General features: G+C 37.2%; 1 protein-coding gene across 1 annotated transcript; it reads right to left on the bottom strand.

Annotated features, from left to right (window-relative positions):
- Positions 1-5,395: 5,395 nt before the first annotated feature.
- Positions 5,396-12,967, bottom strand: kynu (kynureninase; the record flags this gene model as incomplete). The annotated part of the gene is made up of 14 exons (XM_080052982.1): positions 12,930-12,967; positions 12,420-12,595; positions 11,593-11,713; positions 11,126-11,208; positions 10,098-10,159; positions 9,861-9,932; positions 9,423-9,497; positions 8,902-9,048; positions 8,005-8,103; positions 7,482-7,555; positions 7,082-7,134; positions 6,843-6,928; positions 6,108-6,338; positions 5,396-5,545 (listed from the first exon to the last, which is right to left on the bottom strand). The coding sequence occupies exons 2-14, from the start codon at positions 12,586-12,588 to the stop codon at positions 5,396-5,398; spliced, it is 1,422 nt and encodes a 473-aa protein (XP_079909108.1). The 5' UTR covers positions 12,589-12,595; positions 12,930-12,967.
- Positions 12,968-14,914: the final 1,947 nt, after the last annotated feature.

Genomic DNA, 14,914 nt, shown 5'->3' with positions numbered 1-14,914 from the left:
CAGCGTTCCATATTGACAGTAGTTGTTTTGTCTTGCAGCATCTGCAAGAGAAAGCAGAGGGTTAGGAGTGCATTTACCTTGAAGGTGTAGGGTTGGAGCAAATGGAAAGAAGAGCAGTTCATATATATATATATATATATATATATATATATATATATATATATATATATATATATATATATATACATACATATATATATATATATATATATATATATAAGTTGAATATATAGAGGTTTGAATAATATTTATTTCTGAAATTATGAATGCGTTGAAAGACATGGATAAAAAACTTAAAACTGTGAAATAGTAATTGAATAGACTTGGAGCTAAATTACATTGATGGCTTGATGGAGGGCTCGTCTGAGGACGACCTAGAGAGAGAATGTATATGAATCAGCTAAAGGAGTATGAAGATGTGGAAAAGTAAGAAATAGTCTAAAGTATGAACGGTAGTGAATTGTTGAACTCTAATTGAAACAATGTGGAATATTTAAACATTTCTAGATAAAATTATTATTGAAAGACATGAAAAATGTATTCATGTGTGAAATAGGCCTTCAAAGAGCAGAGTGTTCACCCCATTTCAACTTTGTCTCTCCAAACTGTCTAATAAAGCGGAAAAAAGAGAAATTGCCCTTTAATGGGCAGAGTGAGTCACCCAGCTGAGTGTATGTCTTATTGAGGGTCTGTGATCAGGCAGAAATCCCACCTTTTCGAGGCCTCAGAGAGGTCATTTCATCCGAAACTTCACCTCAAACCACTGTCTCTAACTGACGGACCGTGAGTCTAACTGACAAAATTATTTTATTGTTAGAACCAGAAGAATCTGATGAAGACACAGTGTGAAGATTGTGCCTGTAATGTGAAGAATATGAGAACCAGAGCATTTTAAAAGTGTGGTACAGTCTGCCTTTCTCCAGAAATGTCATGTCTCAGTTATCAAGGCGGCAGTTGGTTGGACACCATTTAGCTTGGAAGCCCAGACCTCCCCTTGTGTAGGTCCGATTGCTTCAGTAGTCACATCTATGCGACCGGCAGAATATGTCCTACATTTTGATGTTAATCAAAATTTCAATTATCCATGTAGGGTGTCATTTGTAGGAGTGAGAGGCAGTTATATCATAGGTTTTGGTGTTTTTTTACACCAGTTCTACACTGTAACAGTTGGTTCCCCACTCTGCCTCTGAACATTCCGTCCCATCCGGATCCCATTATAAATTTAGAAAGAGGTTGAAAAGAGCTTAAAACTAAAACTGTGTTTGTTCAAAGACTGTTGAAGATTTTAAAAAGTTGTCAAAGAATTTAATAGCTGTAATTCATGTGAATTGTTTAAAGTTTGAATGGAGTCTGTAGCTGAAAAAATGAAAAAATCTCTTTATAATTACGCCTCAATATTGTCATCATGTGGTCACACTGAGGTACTGCAGCTAAAGGTAAACAGCAAAAGGGACGTTAAATCGGTGTAGTATTGAAGCCACGGACGGTGTCGCCCCCTAGTGACCACGATGAGGTACTACACCTGTACACAATGGCCTCATTACTCTAAACCCTATAATATTAATAATAACAATATTATAATCAATAATCAAAAACAATAATATTTAAAGCCTATTTAACACACACACACACAAGAGTGGCATCAGTTGCTTGAGACACTAAAGAGGGAACTACAGATGTATCTTGGCGTTTTACTTAATTTGTTCTCTATGTAAATGTGTCTAGCTTTAAATAGTTTTATTTTGAAAGGTTTAACCGGGAGTATTACTTGTATGTGATTGCGCCTGGCTTTATACAAGGTAGTAGTTACAGTATGTGGCCACAGGGACTCCGTGGATACCGATTTAACTTTATTTTAGTTTTTTGACTCGGTCATTATGAATGGTTCAATGCGGACTGAAGTTTCGCTTGGGTGTTGTTTAAATTAACTTTACTACAAGAGAGTAATCTTTGCTCACGTAGAAGTTTGTGGCAATAGTTCTTGCTTGACCTGGTTAGCCAACTGCTAAACACAAACCATAGACATATATACGTATATATGTCTATGGTTTGTGTTTAGCAGTTGGCTAACCAGGTGTTAGTTTTTCCGTTTTAATTCACAGATATTAACTGGTTAGTACATTGATACTTTCAAACTCTGAATACATTTTAAAAACGCGAATAAATGTTGCTTGTATGTAATTACGCCTAGCGACCATTGTGTACAGGTGCAGTACCTCATTGTGGTCACCAGGGGGCGACACCGTCCCTGGCTTCAATACTACACCGATTTAACGCCCTTTTGCTTTTTACCTTTAGCTGCAGTACCTCATTGTGGCCACGGGATAGCGTTTTTAAAAAGGGATTTATGTCTTATATGTACATAGACACGTTCCCCTCACTGATAATTAAGCAATAGCACACGAGAGGGAGCATGTTGTCGCTCTATATCAGCACTGCTGTGATTCGGTCGTAGGTACGAGGCCGCAGGCCGAGTGCCGAAGAGAAACACAGCAGTGCTGATATAGAGCGACAACATGCGACCTCGAGTGTGCTATTGCTTTTATACAGCAGTTTTACAACTGAAATTCACAAGTTAACTTTAAAATGTTATCTTTAATCATTTAAGAATGTATACGTTCCCCTCACTGATAATACATAATAAATAGTTCTTAAACATATGAAAAATAAAAGTATAAATATATTCATATATTTTTCCTTCATAATTGTTCATAAAGTTTAATTAAATAGAAATTAAGAAGTGCTTTTATTTTATTACATTTGTCTTCATCTAGTGTGTGTGTGTGTGTGTGTGTGTGTGTGTGTGTGTGTGTGTGTGTGTGTGTGTGTGTGTGTGTGTGTGTGTGTGTGTTGTTAAGTGAAATTTTCTTGTTTGTGATTATTGAATATAATATATCATATAAAAATATCGTGGATAGGATTTACTGATGGAGAACAATTTGACTGACTCCATAATAAACCTGTAGGTGTAATACCTCATTGTGGTCACCAGGGGGCCACACCGTCCGTGGCTTGAATACTACACCGATTTAACTGCTCTTACTTTTTTGACTCGGTCATTATGGGTGTTGAAGATTCGCTTGGGTGTTATTTAAAGACGTCACTACAAGAGAGTAATATTTGCTCATGTAAAAGTTAGTGACAATAGTTATTGCTCGATTAAACCTGATTACTAGCCAACAGCTTATGCAAACCGTTAGCTTAAGCTAGTGAAGCTAACAACATGTAGCCTACCTTCCTCCTTCTAAAATAAAGTTTCTAACGTGTGCTTTGTTGAAATGAAGGTGTTGTTTTGTCCGTTATATTTCACATATATTAACTACATTGATACTTTGAAACGGTGAATACATTTTAAAAACGCGAATAAATGGTGCTTGTATGTAATTACGCCTAGCGTCCAGTGCCGTTAGGTGTTGCTGCACCTCATTGTGGTCACCAGGGGGCGACACCGTCCGATTTAAGGTCCCTTTTGCTTTTTACCTTTAGCTGCAGTACCTCATTGTGGCCACGGGATGGCAGTATTGAGACGTAATTATAAAGAGATTTATGTCCTGACCTTTTTATATACTATCTATGGTCTTGATACGTTCCCCTCACTGAAAATAGACAATAAATAGTTCTTAAACACCCGGCAAATATACGAAAAACTTCAATATAAATATATTGATTTATTTTTCCTTCATAATTTTTCATAAAGTTTAATTAAAGTGAAATTAAGAAGTTATTTTATTTTATTACATTTGTCTTCATCTAGTGTGTGTTCTATTTTTACTTTTTTTAATCGATCATTATGGGTGGTTCAATGCGGACTGAAGTTGTTTTTCCCTTTGGTGTCGTTTAAAGTAATGTTAGGCTACTACAAGAGAGCTATTTATGTAGAAGTTCACATCACTGTTGACCATTTCCCGATGCATATAAAATCACTGCTTTCTGTCAAGATTTTCAGAGTAAAATAACTTGAAATCTGAAACAACCTTGAAAAATATGTGCGGCCAGTAAACAATGGGGGAACCTACAGGATGTTCTTTATTGGTAATACTGTGATATCAAAGTCAGATAGATAGATAGATAGATAGATAGATAGATAGATAGATAGATAGATAGATAGATAGATAGAAGGAAGGAAGGATGGATAGATCAGGAAGGGCAATGGAGGCAGCACTTCTGGAACTAAAATACAACTGCAGTCAATATGGAACGCTGTTTATATTTCGCAGTGAGAGACTGGCAGAGAGGACAGGTATCATCTAGCCCTCTCAGGAACTTTTAAATATTTCTGAAAGTCAATTTTTTTACATGTACATACAAAATTACATGTAACAGCAAACGAGACCATCAGTGCAAAGAATGCTATTTTTATAAAGTTTTTCTTAATGCCTTTGTCATGGGTACGCTCACCCAGGGACTACAGTTGGCGTAGTAAGGGGGTACAAGAATAAACAGAAATTGAAGGTTCCTCGTTGCACCTTTAATAAACCGTATTCTTAAAATGTTATAATAATGAAAAACATAACACAAGACAATTCAGGTGAGAGTGACCATGTTTTTAATATCTTAAACATTTGTGCAACATTAACAAACTTAATCCAACAGAAGAAACAAAAAAAAAACACAGCCGCCGATTGATTTTTATAACTTTTATTAAATGTTTGATCTGTGAATAAATATCTGCGACATTCACATATGAAGAATGGACAGAACGTCACCAAACACGTTACATTCAAACAGAGATCACTTCATATCTACCACGGGTCGGGATCTAATTTCAAATTAATAGTAATTGTATTTTTTTTAAATGGTGTATTGCTGATTTCTCCTTACAATCCTTACATCTCTATTGCTAATTATTTCTTGAAATATTGCAGGTTTTAGTGCGTAGGGTTTTGTGCTTTTTTTATATTTTACTTACAAGACTTTTAAATAACAATTTCTGTCAAAGTAAATGAACTAATCTCAACCCGGTGAGTAGAAATGTCTCCCACTGCACTAAATGTGGACAGTGGATTGTTAATATCGCAGACATGTTGATTGAACTGACATCCAAACTCCACAAACGCACAAAACTTCTGGAAAAACTAAACATGTGCAGCTTTTCAAAATGTGTTTTACATATTAGCCATCAGAGTGTGTGATAAATTACAGAACAGACACATTTTCTGCAATAGAAGTTGTCTAACTTCAAACAGTGTTCCAAGGATCCTATTTTCTTGTGTAGAAAAGTAATGAGAATAAACCTTAAAAAAATGTGCACTTCTTTGACACATCAAAAGTTGCATAGTGCACCTTTAAAAAGTATTTATGTAGCCTTTTCTTGAGCATCGGCAAACAGCTAAAACAAATTGAACTATTCCTTTAAGAGCAAGAGTATTTTGTTTACGTTAGTAAATTCAGTGGTTTAAATCATGGTGGATATTTCTCTCTCTTCTGATTCGCTGGCGGCGGTGATGGCGGATCGTAACGTGTCGATGAAGCGATGGACATCAGTGAAGGAGTTGTAGAGCGGAACCGGAGCGATCCGCAGAACACTGGGCTCCCGCATGTCACACTGAACAACAAGGAAACGTTAATGGCATGAATAGAATACTGATTATTGTTATTTATATAGTTTATATCAGTTTCATTTATCAATATAATTTTGTTTATCTGAATATTTGTATAGTTATGTGTTATTTTCTTTATTTTATATATTTTTTTTATTCATCCTTTATTTTTTTATTTTTTTATAAATATAATTTTATTAGATTTATCCAATAATTTACTATGGTCCAATGTCTGTGTATGTCTTGTGAAGAAATCAAAATCAAAATTTCTATTGTGTTATGCTGAAATTGAACTTATTCACTTTTTCTAAACTGTACAACAATGTAAAGCATGTTATTCAGATTCAGGCTTTAACTTTCTTCTAAACTATCCTATTAACATTACAGCTAATTTTTTGCACCAGTTGGCAAATTCTGTTCACACTGTTGTAGCTCTTTAAATAATGCTAACTGGTTGTTGAAAATGATCTAAATATGATTTGTGAAATTTTTTGAAAAAAAAAAAATATATATACATAGAAAAAAATTGGGAAATAAACAAACAAAACAAACATTGTAGCTACTCACAGCGACGCCTCTCTTCTCGAGCTGTTGGAAGACTTTGCGTATGTGAACGGAGAAGGAGAGAGAGAGCTGGCAGCCTCTCTGCTGCGGGTCGGAGGGCGTGATGATGTGGACAGAAGGTTTGTCTGGCCGGGCTGCGTCAGAGCTGAAGTGAAAACGCACCAGATACTCCAGATAGCCGGTTAGTAGGAGTGACTTCCTACGCAGAGCAGCCATAGTGGTCATGTTGAACACCTGCAAACAGTAAAAAGCAAATCAGTCTTAAATTTCTTAATGAAAATATAATGAAATTTCATGTTAAGTTAGTAAAAATAGATGTTAGTTGATTTCCCTCTACTTCTATATAATGTTTTAAAGAGTGCCCTTAAAACAGTCATACTGGTCATGTTAAACACCTGGAAAGATCAAAGAAAAAAAACTGTTTAATATCTGTGTTCATTTAGTCAATGAAAAATGTTCCTCAACAACCTTTTGTTATAACTTTAAGACGTTTACCCTTAATTGTGAGTCTGTCTGTGGCTGTCACAATGTTGATGAATGTTGATGTTTTTTTTAATTATTATTATTGATTATAAAACTGGACTACAATGAGTAGTTGTTGACTTAAAATATGATGGATAAAAACGACTAAAATGTGATTTAAACTAACCAGCATTTTCTTCTAAAGAGTAAGACAACACCATGGTAAAACATGTATTAAACAGCATTGACTACATTGCTCCCGGTGCACTGCAGTACCTCCAAACTGGCCTGTAGGGGGCAGACCAGCAGGACGGGCTGGTTGGACAGTCTGAAGCCATTCACGCCAGGCAAGAGGTCCAACTCTGAGAAGACACACACACACACACGCACGCACACGCACACGGCAGAAGTACTTTAAAATCAGATAAGAGAAGCATGAACACCTTTTTAATGATCTATTAAAAACAGACACTAAAGGTGGAATGTGGATCATCAAAACAAAAGATTCTTTTTACCGTTATTCATCTGGAAGCGAGTTTTCAGGTCATGTCCCCACCATCCAATCAGTCTGCAGGAGACAGGAACATATTTATACTAAAGAAAATATCTTTGGTTTGATACAGATTTCCACAAAAATCACGCCGTAAACATTTTAATATGTTTTTCAATGAAAATGGGAATAATTTTGTCAAAGCGATCATTCCCTCTGATAATAATGGCAATTGTGTTAGGATTTAGTCACAATAATGTGACACCTACTGTAACAAAAGTTTGATTTTTAACCTGTCAACTTGAAAGCTTGCTTCCGTTTCCTTTTCTTGAAAAATAAATTAGTAATACTTCTTCTACCACTGATTAAATGACCCTAAAGTTTCTTCATGTATATAATAAACTTTTTGTAAATCTCTCACTCACGCAGCTTTGATGGTGTCGTTGTGTTTCTCATGGATGAACGCTCCGGCGAGACCACCAGCTCCTGAGTTTATATACTGAGAGGAGACAAGGCGATTTGAGGACATACGTGTATCTATTTTATGGTCTAAATGTATTTGTTGGGGGGGGGGGGGCGCTCATGGTGTAGTGGTTAGAGAGTACCCCTCCCATTAGGCTCAGTCCTCTTTCGTTTAATCCTTTAATCTGTACAATAAAATGTACATAAAAGGAAAACGTCAAGGTATACAACATTGTGTCTCTCTTTAACTGTAGCTTGTAATGCACACATACAACACCAACTTTTCCATGATACACACATGTTAAAAAGCAGCTTTGAAACATACAAAAATGCTTTAAATAATATGAATATACAGTATGTTTTATATCATGTCATGCCCCTTTGTGCCCCATTTCATCTCTGTCTCTCCAAACTGTCTAATAAAAGCTGTTATGCCCAAAAAATCATCTTAAGAAAAAAAGAAAATGTCAGTTAACTGTCCCTGACCTTGTATGAGCACCAGCAAGCGAAGTCGACGCCCCAGTCGTGAAGCTTCAGCTCAGCGTTTCCAGCAGCGTGAGCGCAGTCAAAACCAACGTAACAGCCCTGGAAGGGAAAGAAGAGGTTACTTATAAGTTACAGCTCTGGAAAAAACTAAGAGACCACTTCAAAAAATCAGTTTGTAGGCATATGTTTGAGTAAAATGAAGATTTTGACTTTATAATAATAATAATAATAATAATAATAATAATAATAATAATAATAATAATAATAATAATAATAATAATAATAATAATAATAATAATATCTACCAAATTCCAATCAATTTTTTTTCCATTAAGAGCATGTTCAATAAGTTATGTAGAGATGTAGATTTAAGAAAAATACAGACCGGTCTCTTAATTTTTTCCGAAGACAATAGTTATTTTTGTCACTTTTAAGGATCAAGAAACTGCTTTTCTATGAAACGTCTGGGAAACTGTTATGTAAATAAAGGGGGCCACCATAACTAGCAACATGCCAGTTTACAGAGCCTAGGCTGTGAATTAACACTAGGTTTTTTTCTAGCACACACACAGTACAGACAGGTAGCGGATCATGAGGAGATATTCACTGATTTTGACAACAATTGATTTTAATAACAAGCATTATCCAGAATCCCTCACTCCATCTTTAAGTAGAAAACTAAAGTACAAGCATCAAAATATACCACGAGCACGAGTCTAAAAGTTCTCATTCCACCTGACTTCATAATAATAAATATTTTAGACCAGGATTATAATTATAAATGCATTAATATGTTAATTTTGATCTTATCTTCTTTTTTTTTCTTTTTTTCTTTTATTAAAACTTTGTTCACAAGATATGAACCTACAGACAAACAGTAAGATAAATGTATTTTACCTTCTTGTGTCCGGCCTGTGTGATGGCGGCCATGTTGAACAGCTGTCCGGTGTAATACTGCACGCCACTGAACATCACCACGGCGATGGAGTCTCCCTCCTTCTCTATCAGAGACAGGATGTCCTCAGTCCGCAGAGTGTCTTCTCCCTGATACACACACACACAGACACAGACACACACAGACACACACAGTCACAGACACACAGTCACACACACACACACACACACATTATATTCACTGGGGCTATCGAGAACCTATACTAAATTGTTAAAAAATATCAATAAGATCTATGACAATTTTTCAACTTTATTCATGGAAACTTCTTTTTAAAATATTATACCCCTCTGTAATTTTTTTTGTAGAGAAAGGGGGATTTAATTCTTGCCTATTTTGTTCTGTTGTCGTGTAGCCCCACATTAAAATATTCCTGAAACTGCATAGTATAAGATCAAGTTCTGAAAGTTGTTAGTTATTGTTGCTATGCCTAGTGTCTGTAAATAGAAACTGTGTGAAAACTGACCGGTCGTGGTGAGATCATCAACATGCTTTCCTTCGGGTCGAATCCTCTCAGGCGGATCTGAGACTCCACAGCGTACTGAGGGGACAACAACACACGGCTGGTCATTATTCATACTGATGCATTTGTATTTGATTGAACATGTGGTAAAATCTGCTTTATAATGAGCGGTTTCCGTATCTTTTTTTGTAGTATCAATATACATTCATAGAGGAAGTAACTAGCAAGTAGTGAATTTCCATACACATGTCAATCACACCACAACAACACAATTAATGAAGAGTTATTTGATAAGAAATTGGTTAAATATATGATACAATAATTGTGAAGATTGCGTACTTTCATGTATGTTTGTATGTATGTGCGTGTTATATGATGTGTGTGTTGTGAGTTGTATTAATCAATTAAAAAAATAACAAAAAGAAATATGTCTGTACTGACGTGGTCTGAGGGAAAGGCCTTGTCCTCTAGCAGGATCTTGTGTCGAGCTGCTGTTGGTTTGTAGAAGGAAAGCTGCAGAAACACAGACAGCAAGGGACTGTCAGTGCTCAGGGTAAATACATCTCATCAGGTTTAAACATGTAGACAGATCCAAATCAGTTCAATCAAATCAGTATAATTTGTATAGCCCAATATCACAAAAATAGTGTTTTTTCTTCAGCCGAATATGACACTGACCATAAGAAGGTGTAGATTCACTGTAAGTCCGTTCATCAGAGCCACCTCTTCAGCTTTAGCTCCTGCAACAAACACATAACAACACCTTCAAACTTTCAGTGACATTCTCAAGGAATAGGTTTCATTTTATATTGTGACAGCAGCAAGTATTTTCCTTCAAATCATAAGATCCACTGATATTCAGAGGACTGTGTAACTCTTGTTTTCAATGCTTGTTAGCTTTTGTATTCAGACGTCATTTTTCATGTTTTCGGATATTTCAAGATTAGCTTTTCAGGACTTTATCCAAGAATTTCTAGTTGTTCATTACAGCCTTTTTACCTATAAAAACTGTGTATGTGTATGTGTGTGTGTGTGTGTGTGTGTGTGTGTGTGTGTGTGTGTGTGTGTGTGTATGTGTGCGTGCGTGTGTGTTTGACTAAAGATAGGTTTTAAAAACCCTCATGTGAACTTTGGACTCTACAAAAAGTGCAGTGACCTGAACATATATATGGAAAGGTTCATCACAAACACAGTCACTCTACACACACACGCACGCAAGCACGCACGGAAAGTCACTAAAAAAACAGACAATGCACAAGTGTGGCATGAAATTGAGACAGCTGTCATATTTGTGTCTGTAAGAACGTCAGAGGTTTTTAGTCTTAAAGATATTTTTCCTTTAATGCAAAAAGTGTGAATGGTTCTTCAAACACATGTAAACCTTGTCATTTTGTTCACGCTTTCAAGTCAAAACAACATGTAACTACCGTGAACCCGTTTACAAGACATTAATGATTGAAAGTTGAACGGCCCTGAACTCTGCAGAACGCTTCCGAAAACTGAAAAGCCCATCTAAATTTGTGACTTTTAATTTCTCCTTTTCACAAATATAATTTGGTATTTACAGCACAAACTTGTCTCATCAAGGTCATGGTTGTTGGGATTTGACTCATGTTTGTTATGTTGTGTTGATAGTTTGGTGGGGAAGTGTTCTCTGTATGTTTCAATGAAGTAATAACAACAACAACAAAAAAAACTTGTCTCACCAACGACGTTAGCCATGAGTTCCTCTAAGTTGTCTTCAGCCCAGGCCCACGGCCGGGAGCCCGCTGTGTGACCGTGGACACCGCTGGCAACACAAGACATTTAATAATGATAAATGATAATTAAAAACTTTATTTACATAGCACATTTTATACTAGAAATGCAACTCAAAGTGCTTAAAAATCAATCATAGATATACGGACGGACGGACGGACAGACAGACAGACAGACAGACAGACAGACAGACAGACAGACAGACAGATAGACAGATAGACAGATAGATAGATAGATAGATAGATAGATAGATAGATAGATAGATAGATAGATAGATAGATAGATAGATAGATAGATAGATAGATAGACAGACAGACAGACATGAAAATAATAGTAAAAAGATAGATAAAATACATATATATATATCTCAATAAAAGCCTTGTGCTTAATGTGGAATAAAAAGATGTCCACTTACGTTTTAGCCCATTTTTCCATCTCCTCCTCTATGTACTGACTAGCCATTTTAGGCTGAAGCCCCAACGAGTTCCCAACCAGGTAGATGCATTCTCTAGACCCGTCCACCAGGGAGAGGTCGGCTGGAGGACAAACATCAAAGATGAAACAATAAGAATGATTTTCATACCTTACATAGGGGATTTCATAATGATTTGTTGTTAACTATGATTTCTGAGACATTTTCTTCTTAAAAACAAGAAAGAGTCTGAAGAACGATTGTTGTTAAAATCCCTTTTTGTCAAAATCAGTGAATATCTCCTCATGATCCGCAACCAGTCCGTACTGTGTGTGCACTGTAAAATAAAAAATCCAGTGTACTGTAAAATTTAAAATCCAGTGTTAATACACAGCCTAGGCTCTGTAAACTGGCATGTCGCTCGCTATGGTGGGCCCCCTTTGTTTACATACCAGCTGACAAAGCCTAGGCTGTGTATTAACCCTGGAGCCCTTTTCAACACACACAGTACAGACAGGAAGCAGATCGGGAGCAGAGATAAACTGATTCTGACAACAGGCATTCTCCAGAATCGCTGACTCGACCTTTAAACAACTGAAACACTTTCCCATCAAAATAGCATCTCACACACACACACACACACACACACACACACACACACACACACACACACACACACACACACACACACACACACACACACACACACACACACACACACACACACACACACACACACACACACACACACACACACACACACACACACACACACACACACACACACAGCTCTGTTTCTGTAGGTTTGAATAGCATCTTGTTCAACTCACACGGAGGTAAATCTGATATTGTGGGGACATGGAAACGCTCTCTGAGATGACTGAGTTTGTCCCGTGTGTCGAGGTAAGAAGCCACTTCAGCTGAGACTGGAGTGACGCGCAGAGAGGCTGAAACCTGATCCAGAGTCTCTGACACACACAAGCCGTCGAATGGATCCATTGCTGTACTGTACCGGCCACACACACACACACACAAGTGTAAGTTAAGTTAATAAGTTAAATATAGTTAACTAAATTAAATAAATTCAAATAGATTAAAAGACTTGTCCTCTATTGTTTCATAAAGTGAAACCTGTAGTGAACTGAGAGATATGAAAGATTTACAGTAACTCACAGTTTGCAGACTAGCTTCCTCTCTTCACACACAGTCAGATTGAGCAGTGACTATGTTATGTAAATGCACTTTGACCTGTGTGTGTGTGTGTGTGTGTGTGTGTGTGTGTGTGTGTGTGTGTGTGTGTGAGGCCTCATGTTAATCATTCTTAAAAATAAATCACTGACCTTAAACCATCGATCCAACTTCATTTCTTCTGTCCAACAGGCAGACCACAGTGAGTTCCCCAATTTGTTAGTTTCACTTTCATGTGAAGTTTCCACATTCTGAAGAAAAACACACACACACACACTCACACACAACACACACACACACACACACACACACACACACACACACACACACACACACACACACACACACACACACACACACACACACACACACACACACACACACACACACACACACACACACACACACACTAGGGCTGCTCGATAATGGCAAAAATAATAATCACGATTATTTTGATTGATATGGTAATCAAGATTATTAAAGAATATTATTCATTGATTTGAGAACAGGCATTTATTGAACTTTTAACACAGTTTTTTTATTATTATAGGCCAATAGGCCCTCTGTGATAGCCTGGCGCTACCAGACCATCGTACTTCATTTCATTTGTACAGAAGGTCTGGAAGTGCTGTAATTGGCAAACGTTCACTCACTTGGAGGCGGGTGTCTGTTGAAGTTTAAAACTATTGGATCTGCGCAGTGCCACTCTGGATTATCCAACCAATCGCATAACGTTTGGTAGTGAGCCGGCTGTTGACGGTGCGTTCAGGGAACTCGGAAATTTCCGACTTCACTCCATATTGTAGTCTATGGATCTACCGGTACCTGGCAACGGTAACTTGCTAGAGCCTAACGTTTAGTTATTTGGATGAGAAAGGTTGTAGGCGTCCATACTTTCCCGAGCAGATGCACTGGAACACAGACAGGTCGGAACTAACAAGTCGGAAGTTTCCGAGTTCCGAGCGTAAGGGAACGCAGCATTCAACTGAAACTGGAGCGCGACTTCGACCCTCATCGTTCTCAGCCACTTCCTCTGTTCGCTGATTGGATACTCAGAAATCTGTTCGGAAAAATCTCACTAATACGCCCCACCACCAGACTGACTACTGAAGGGAAAATGAAATTTGGGCGGAAGTAGGTAGGCGGGCGGAGCCAGGCTACCTCTGTGATGCGATAACCAATAATTCATGAATGTTATTGTTAGTCTACTTGCTTGATTTCTTTTTAAATAGCCTACAGAGACACTTGGAGATACATGTGGACATTTATTTACTGCAAATCGCGGCCTTTCGCGCGGATATGGCCATACACAAGCACACATCGCGCTTGCTAGCACTTTAAAAAAAAAAACTACTCACGGCGCCCCCCCCAGGGCCGTACTGTTACATGCCATATCCACTAGATGGCAGCAAAGCATTGTCAGACTTTGACAATAATTTTGAATCCTGCTTCACACACACACACACACACACACACACACACACACACACACACACACACACACACACACACACACACACACACACACACACACACACACACACACACACAAACAGGAAGTGTGGGTTACTACTCTTATTGCACTCATTAATATCATACGCAATAAAGCATAGATAAAAAAAAATTCTGTCCATTTGGAATGAACAAACAATCATTAATTTAACATGAGACGTTGCCACCTAACAGTAAACGTTTCTATGAATTATTTAAATTCCCTAATGATAAAAACAAAACAGGAAATCAAATACGATGCATGATTTCGTTGCTATTTTAACACTCCATCCCCCTAAACTCTGCAGGTTTTGTAAATAGTTTTAATCTTTGGCTCAAATATTTTGATCTCCAGAAGCAGTAGTTTCTTCTGCCTCATTATTCGCAGCTCACGGAGTTGTCAGGTTTCATTTCATCACAATAAGCTGCTGCTCTCACTATAGTGTGGAGCCTGGACACTCAGTCATTTAAAGTTGATGCAAAAGTTTAATTTTCACTTGTAAATTATAGGTAAGGGTCTATAGAATAATTTTGGTTTGAGTGTCAATAAACCTGACCAATTATTATTTTGAATTAGTTTTTTTGCCCATCTTCCAAAATGGCCACATTCAAAATCATGAATCTTGAAGGTCTTAATTCAGGTTAA

The sequence above is a fragment of the Ammodytes marinus genome, assembly GCF_949987685.1.
Source record: "Ammodytes marinus genome assembly, chromosome: 24".
NCBI classification, from domain to species: Eukaryota; Metazoa; Chordata; class Actinopteri; order Uranoscopiformes; family Ammodytidae; genus Ammodytes; species Ammodytes marinus.
Note: the sequence above shows the minus strand (reverse complement) of the source record. Positions and strands in the feature narration are given on the sequence as shown.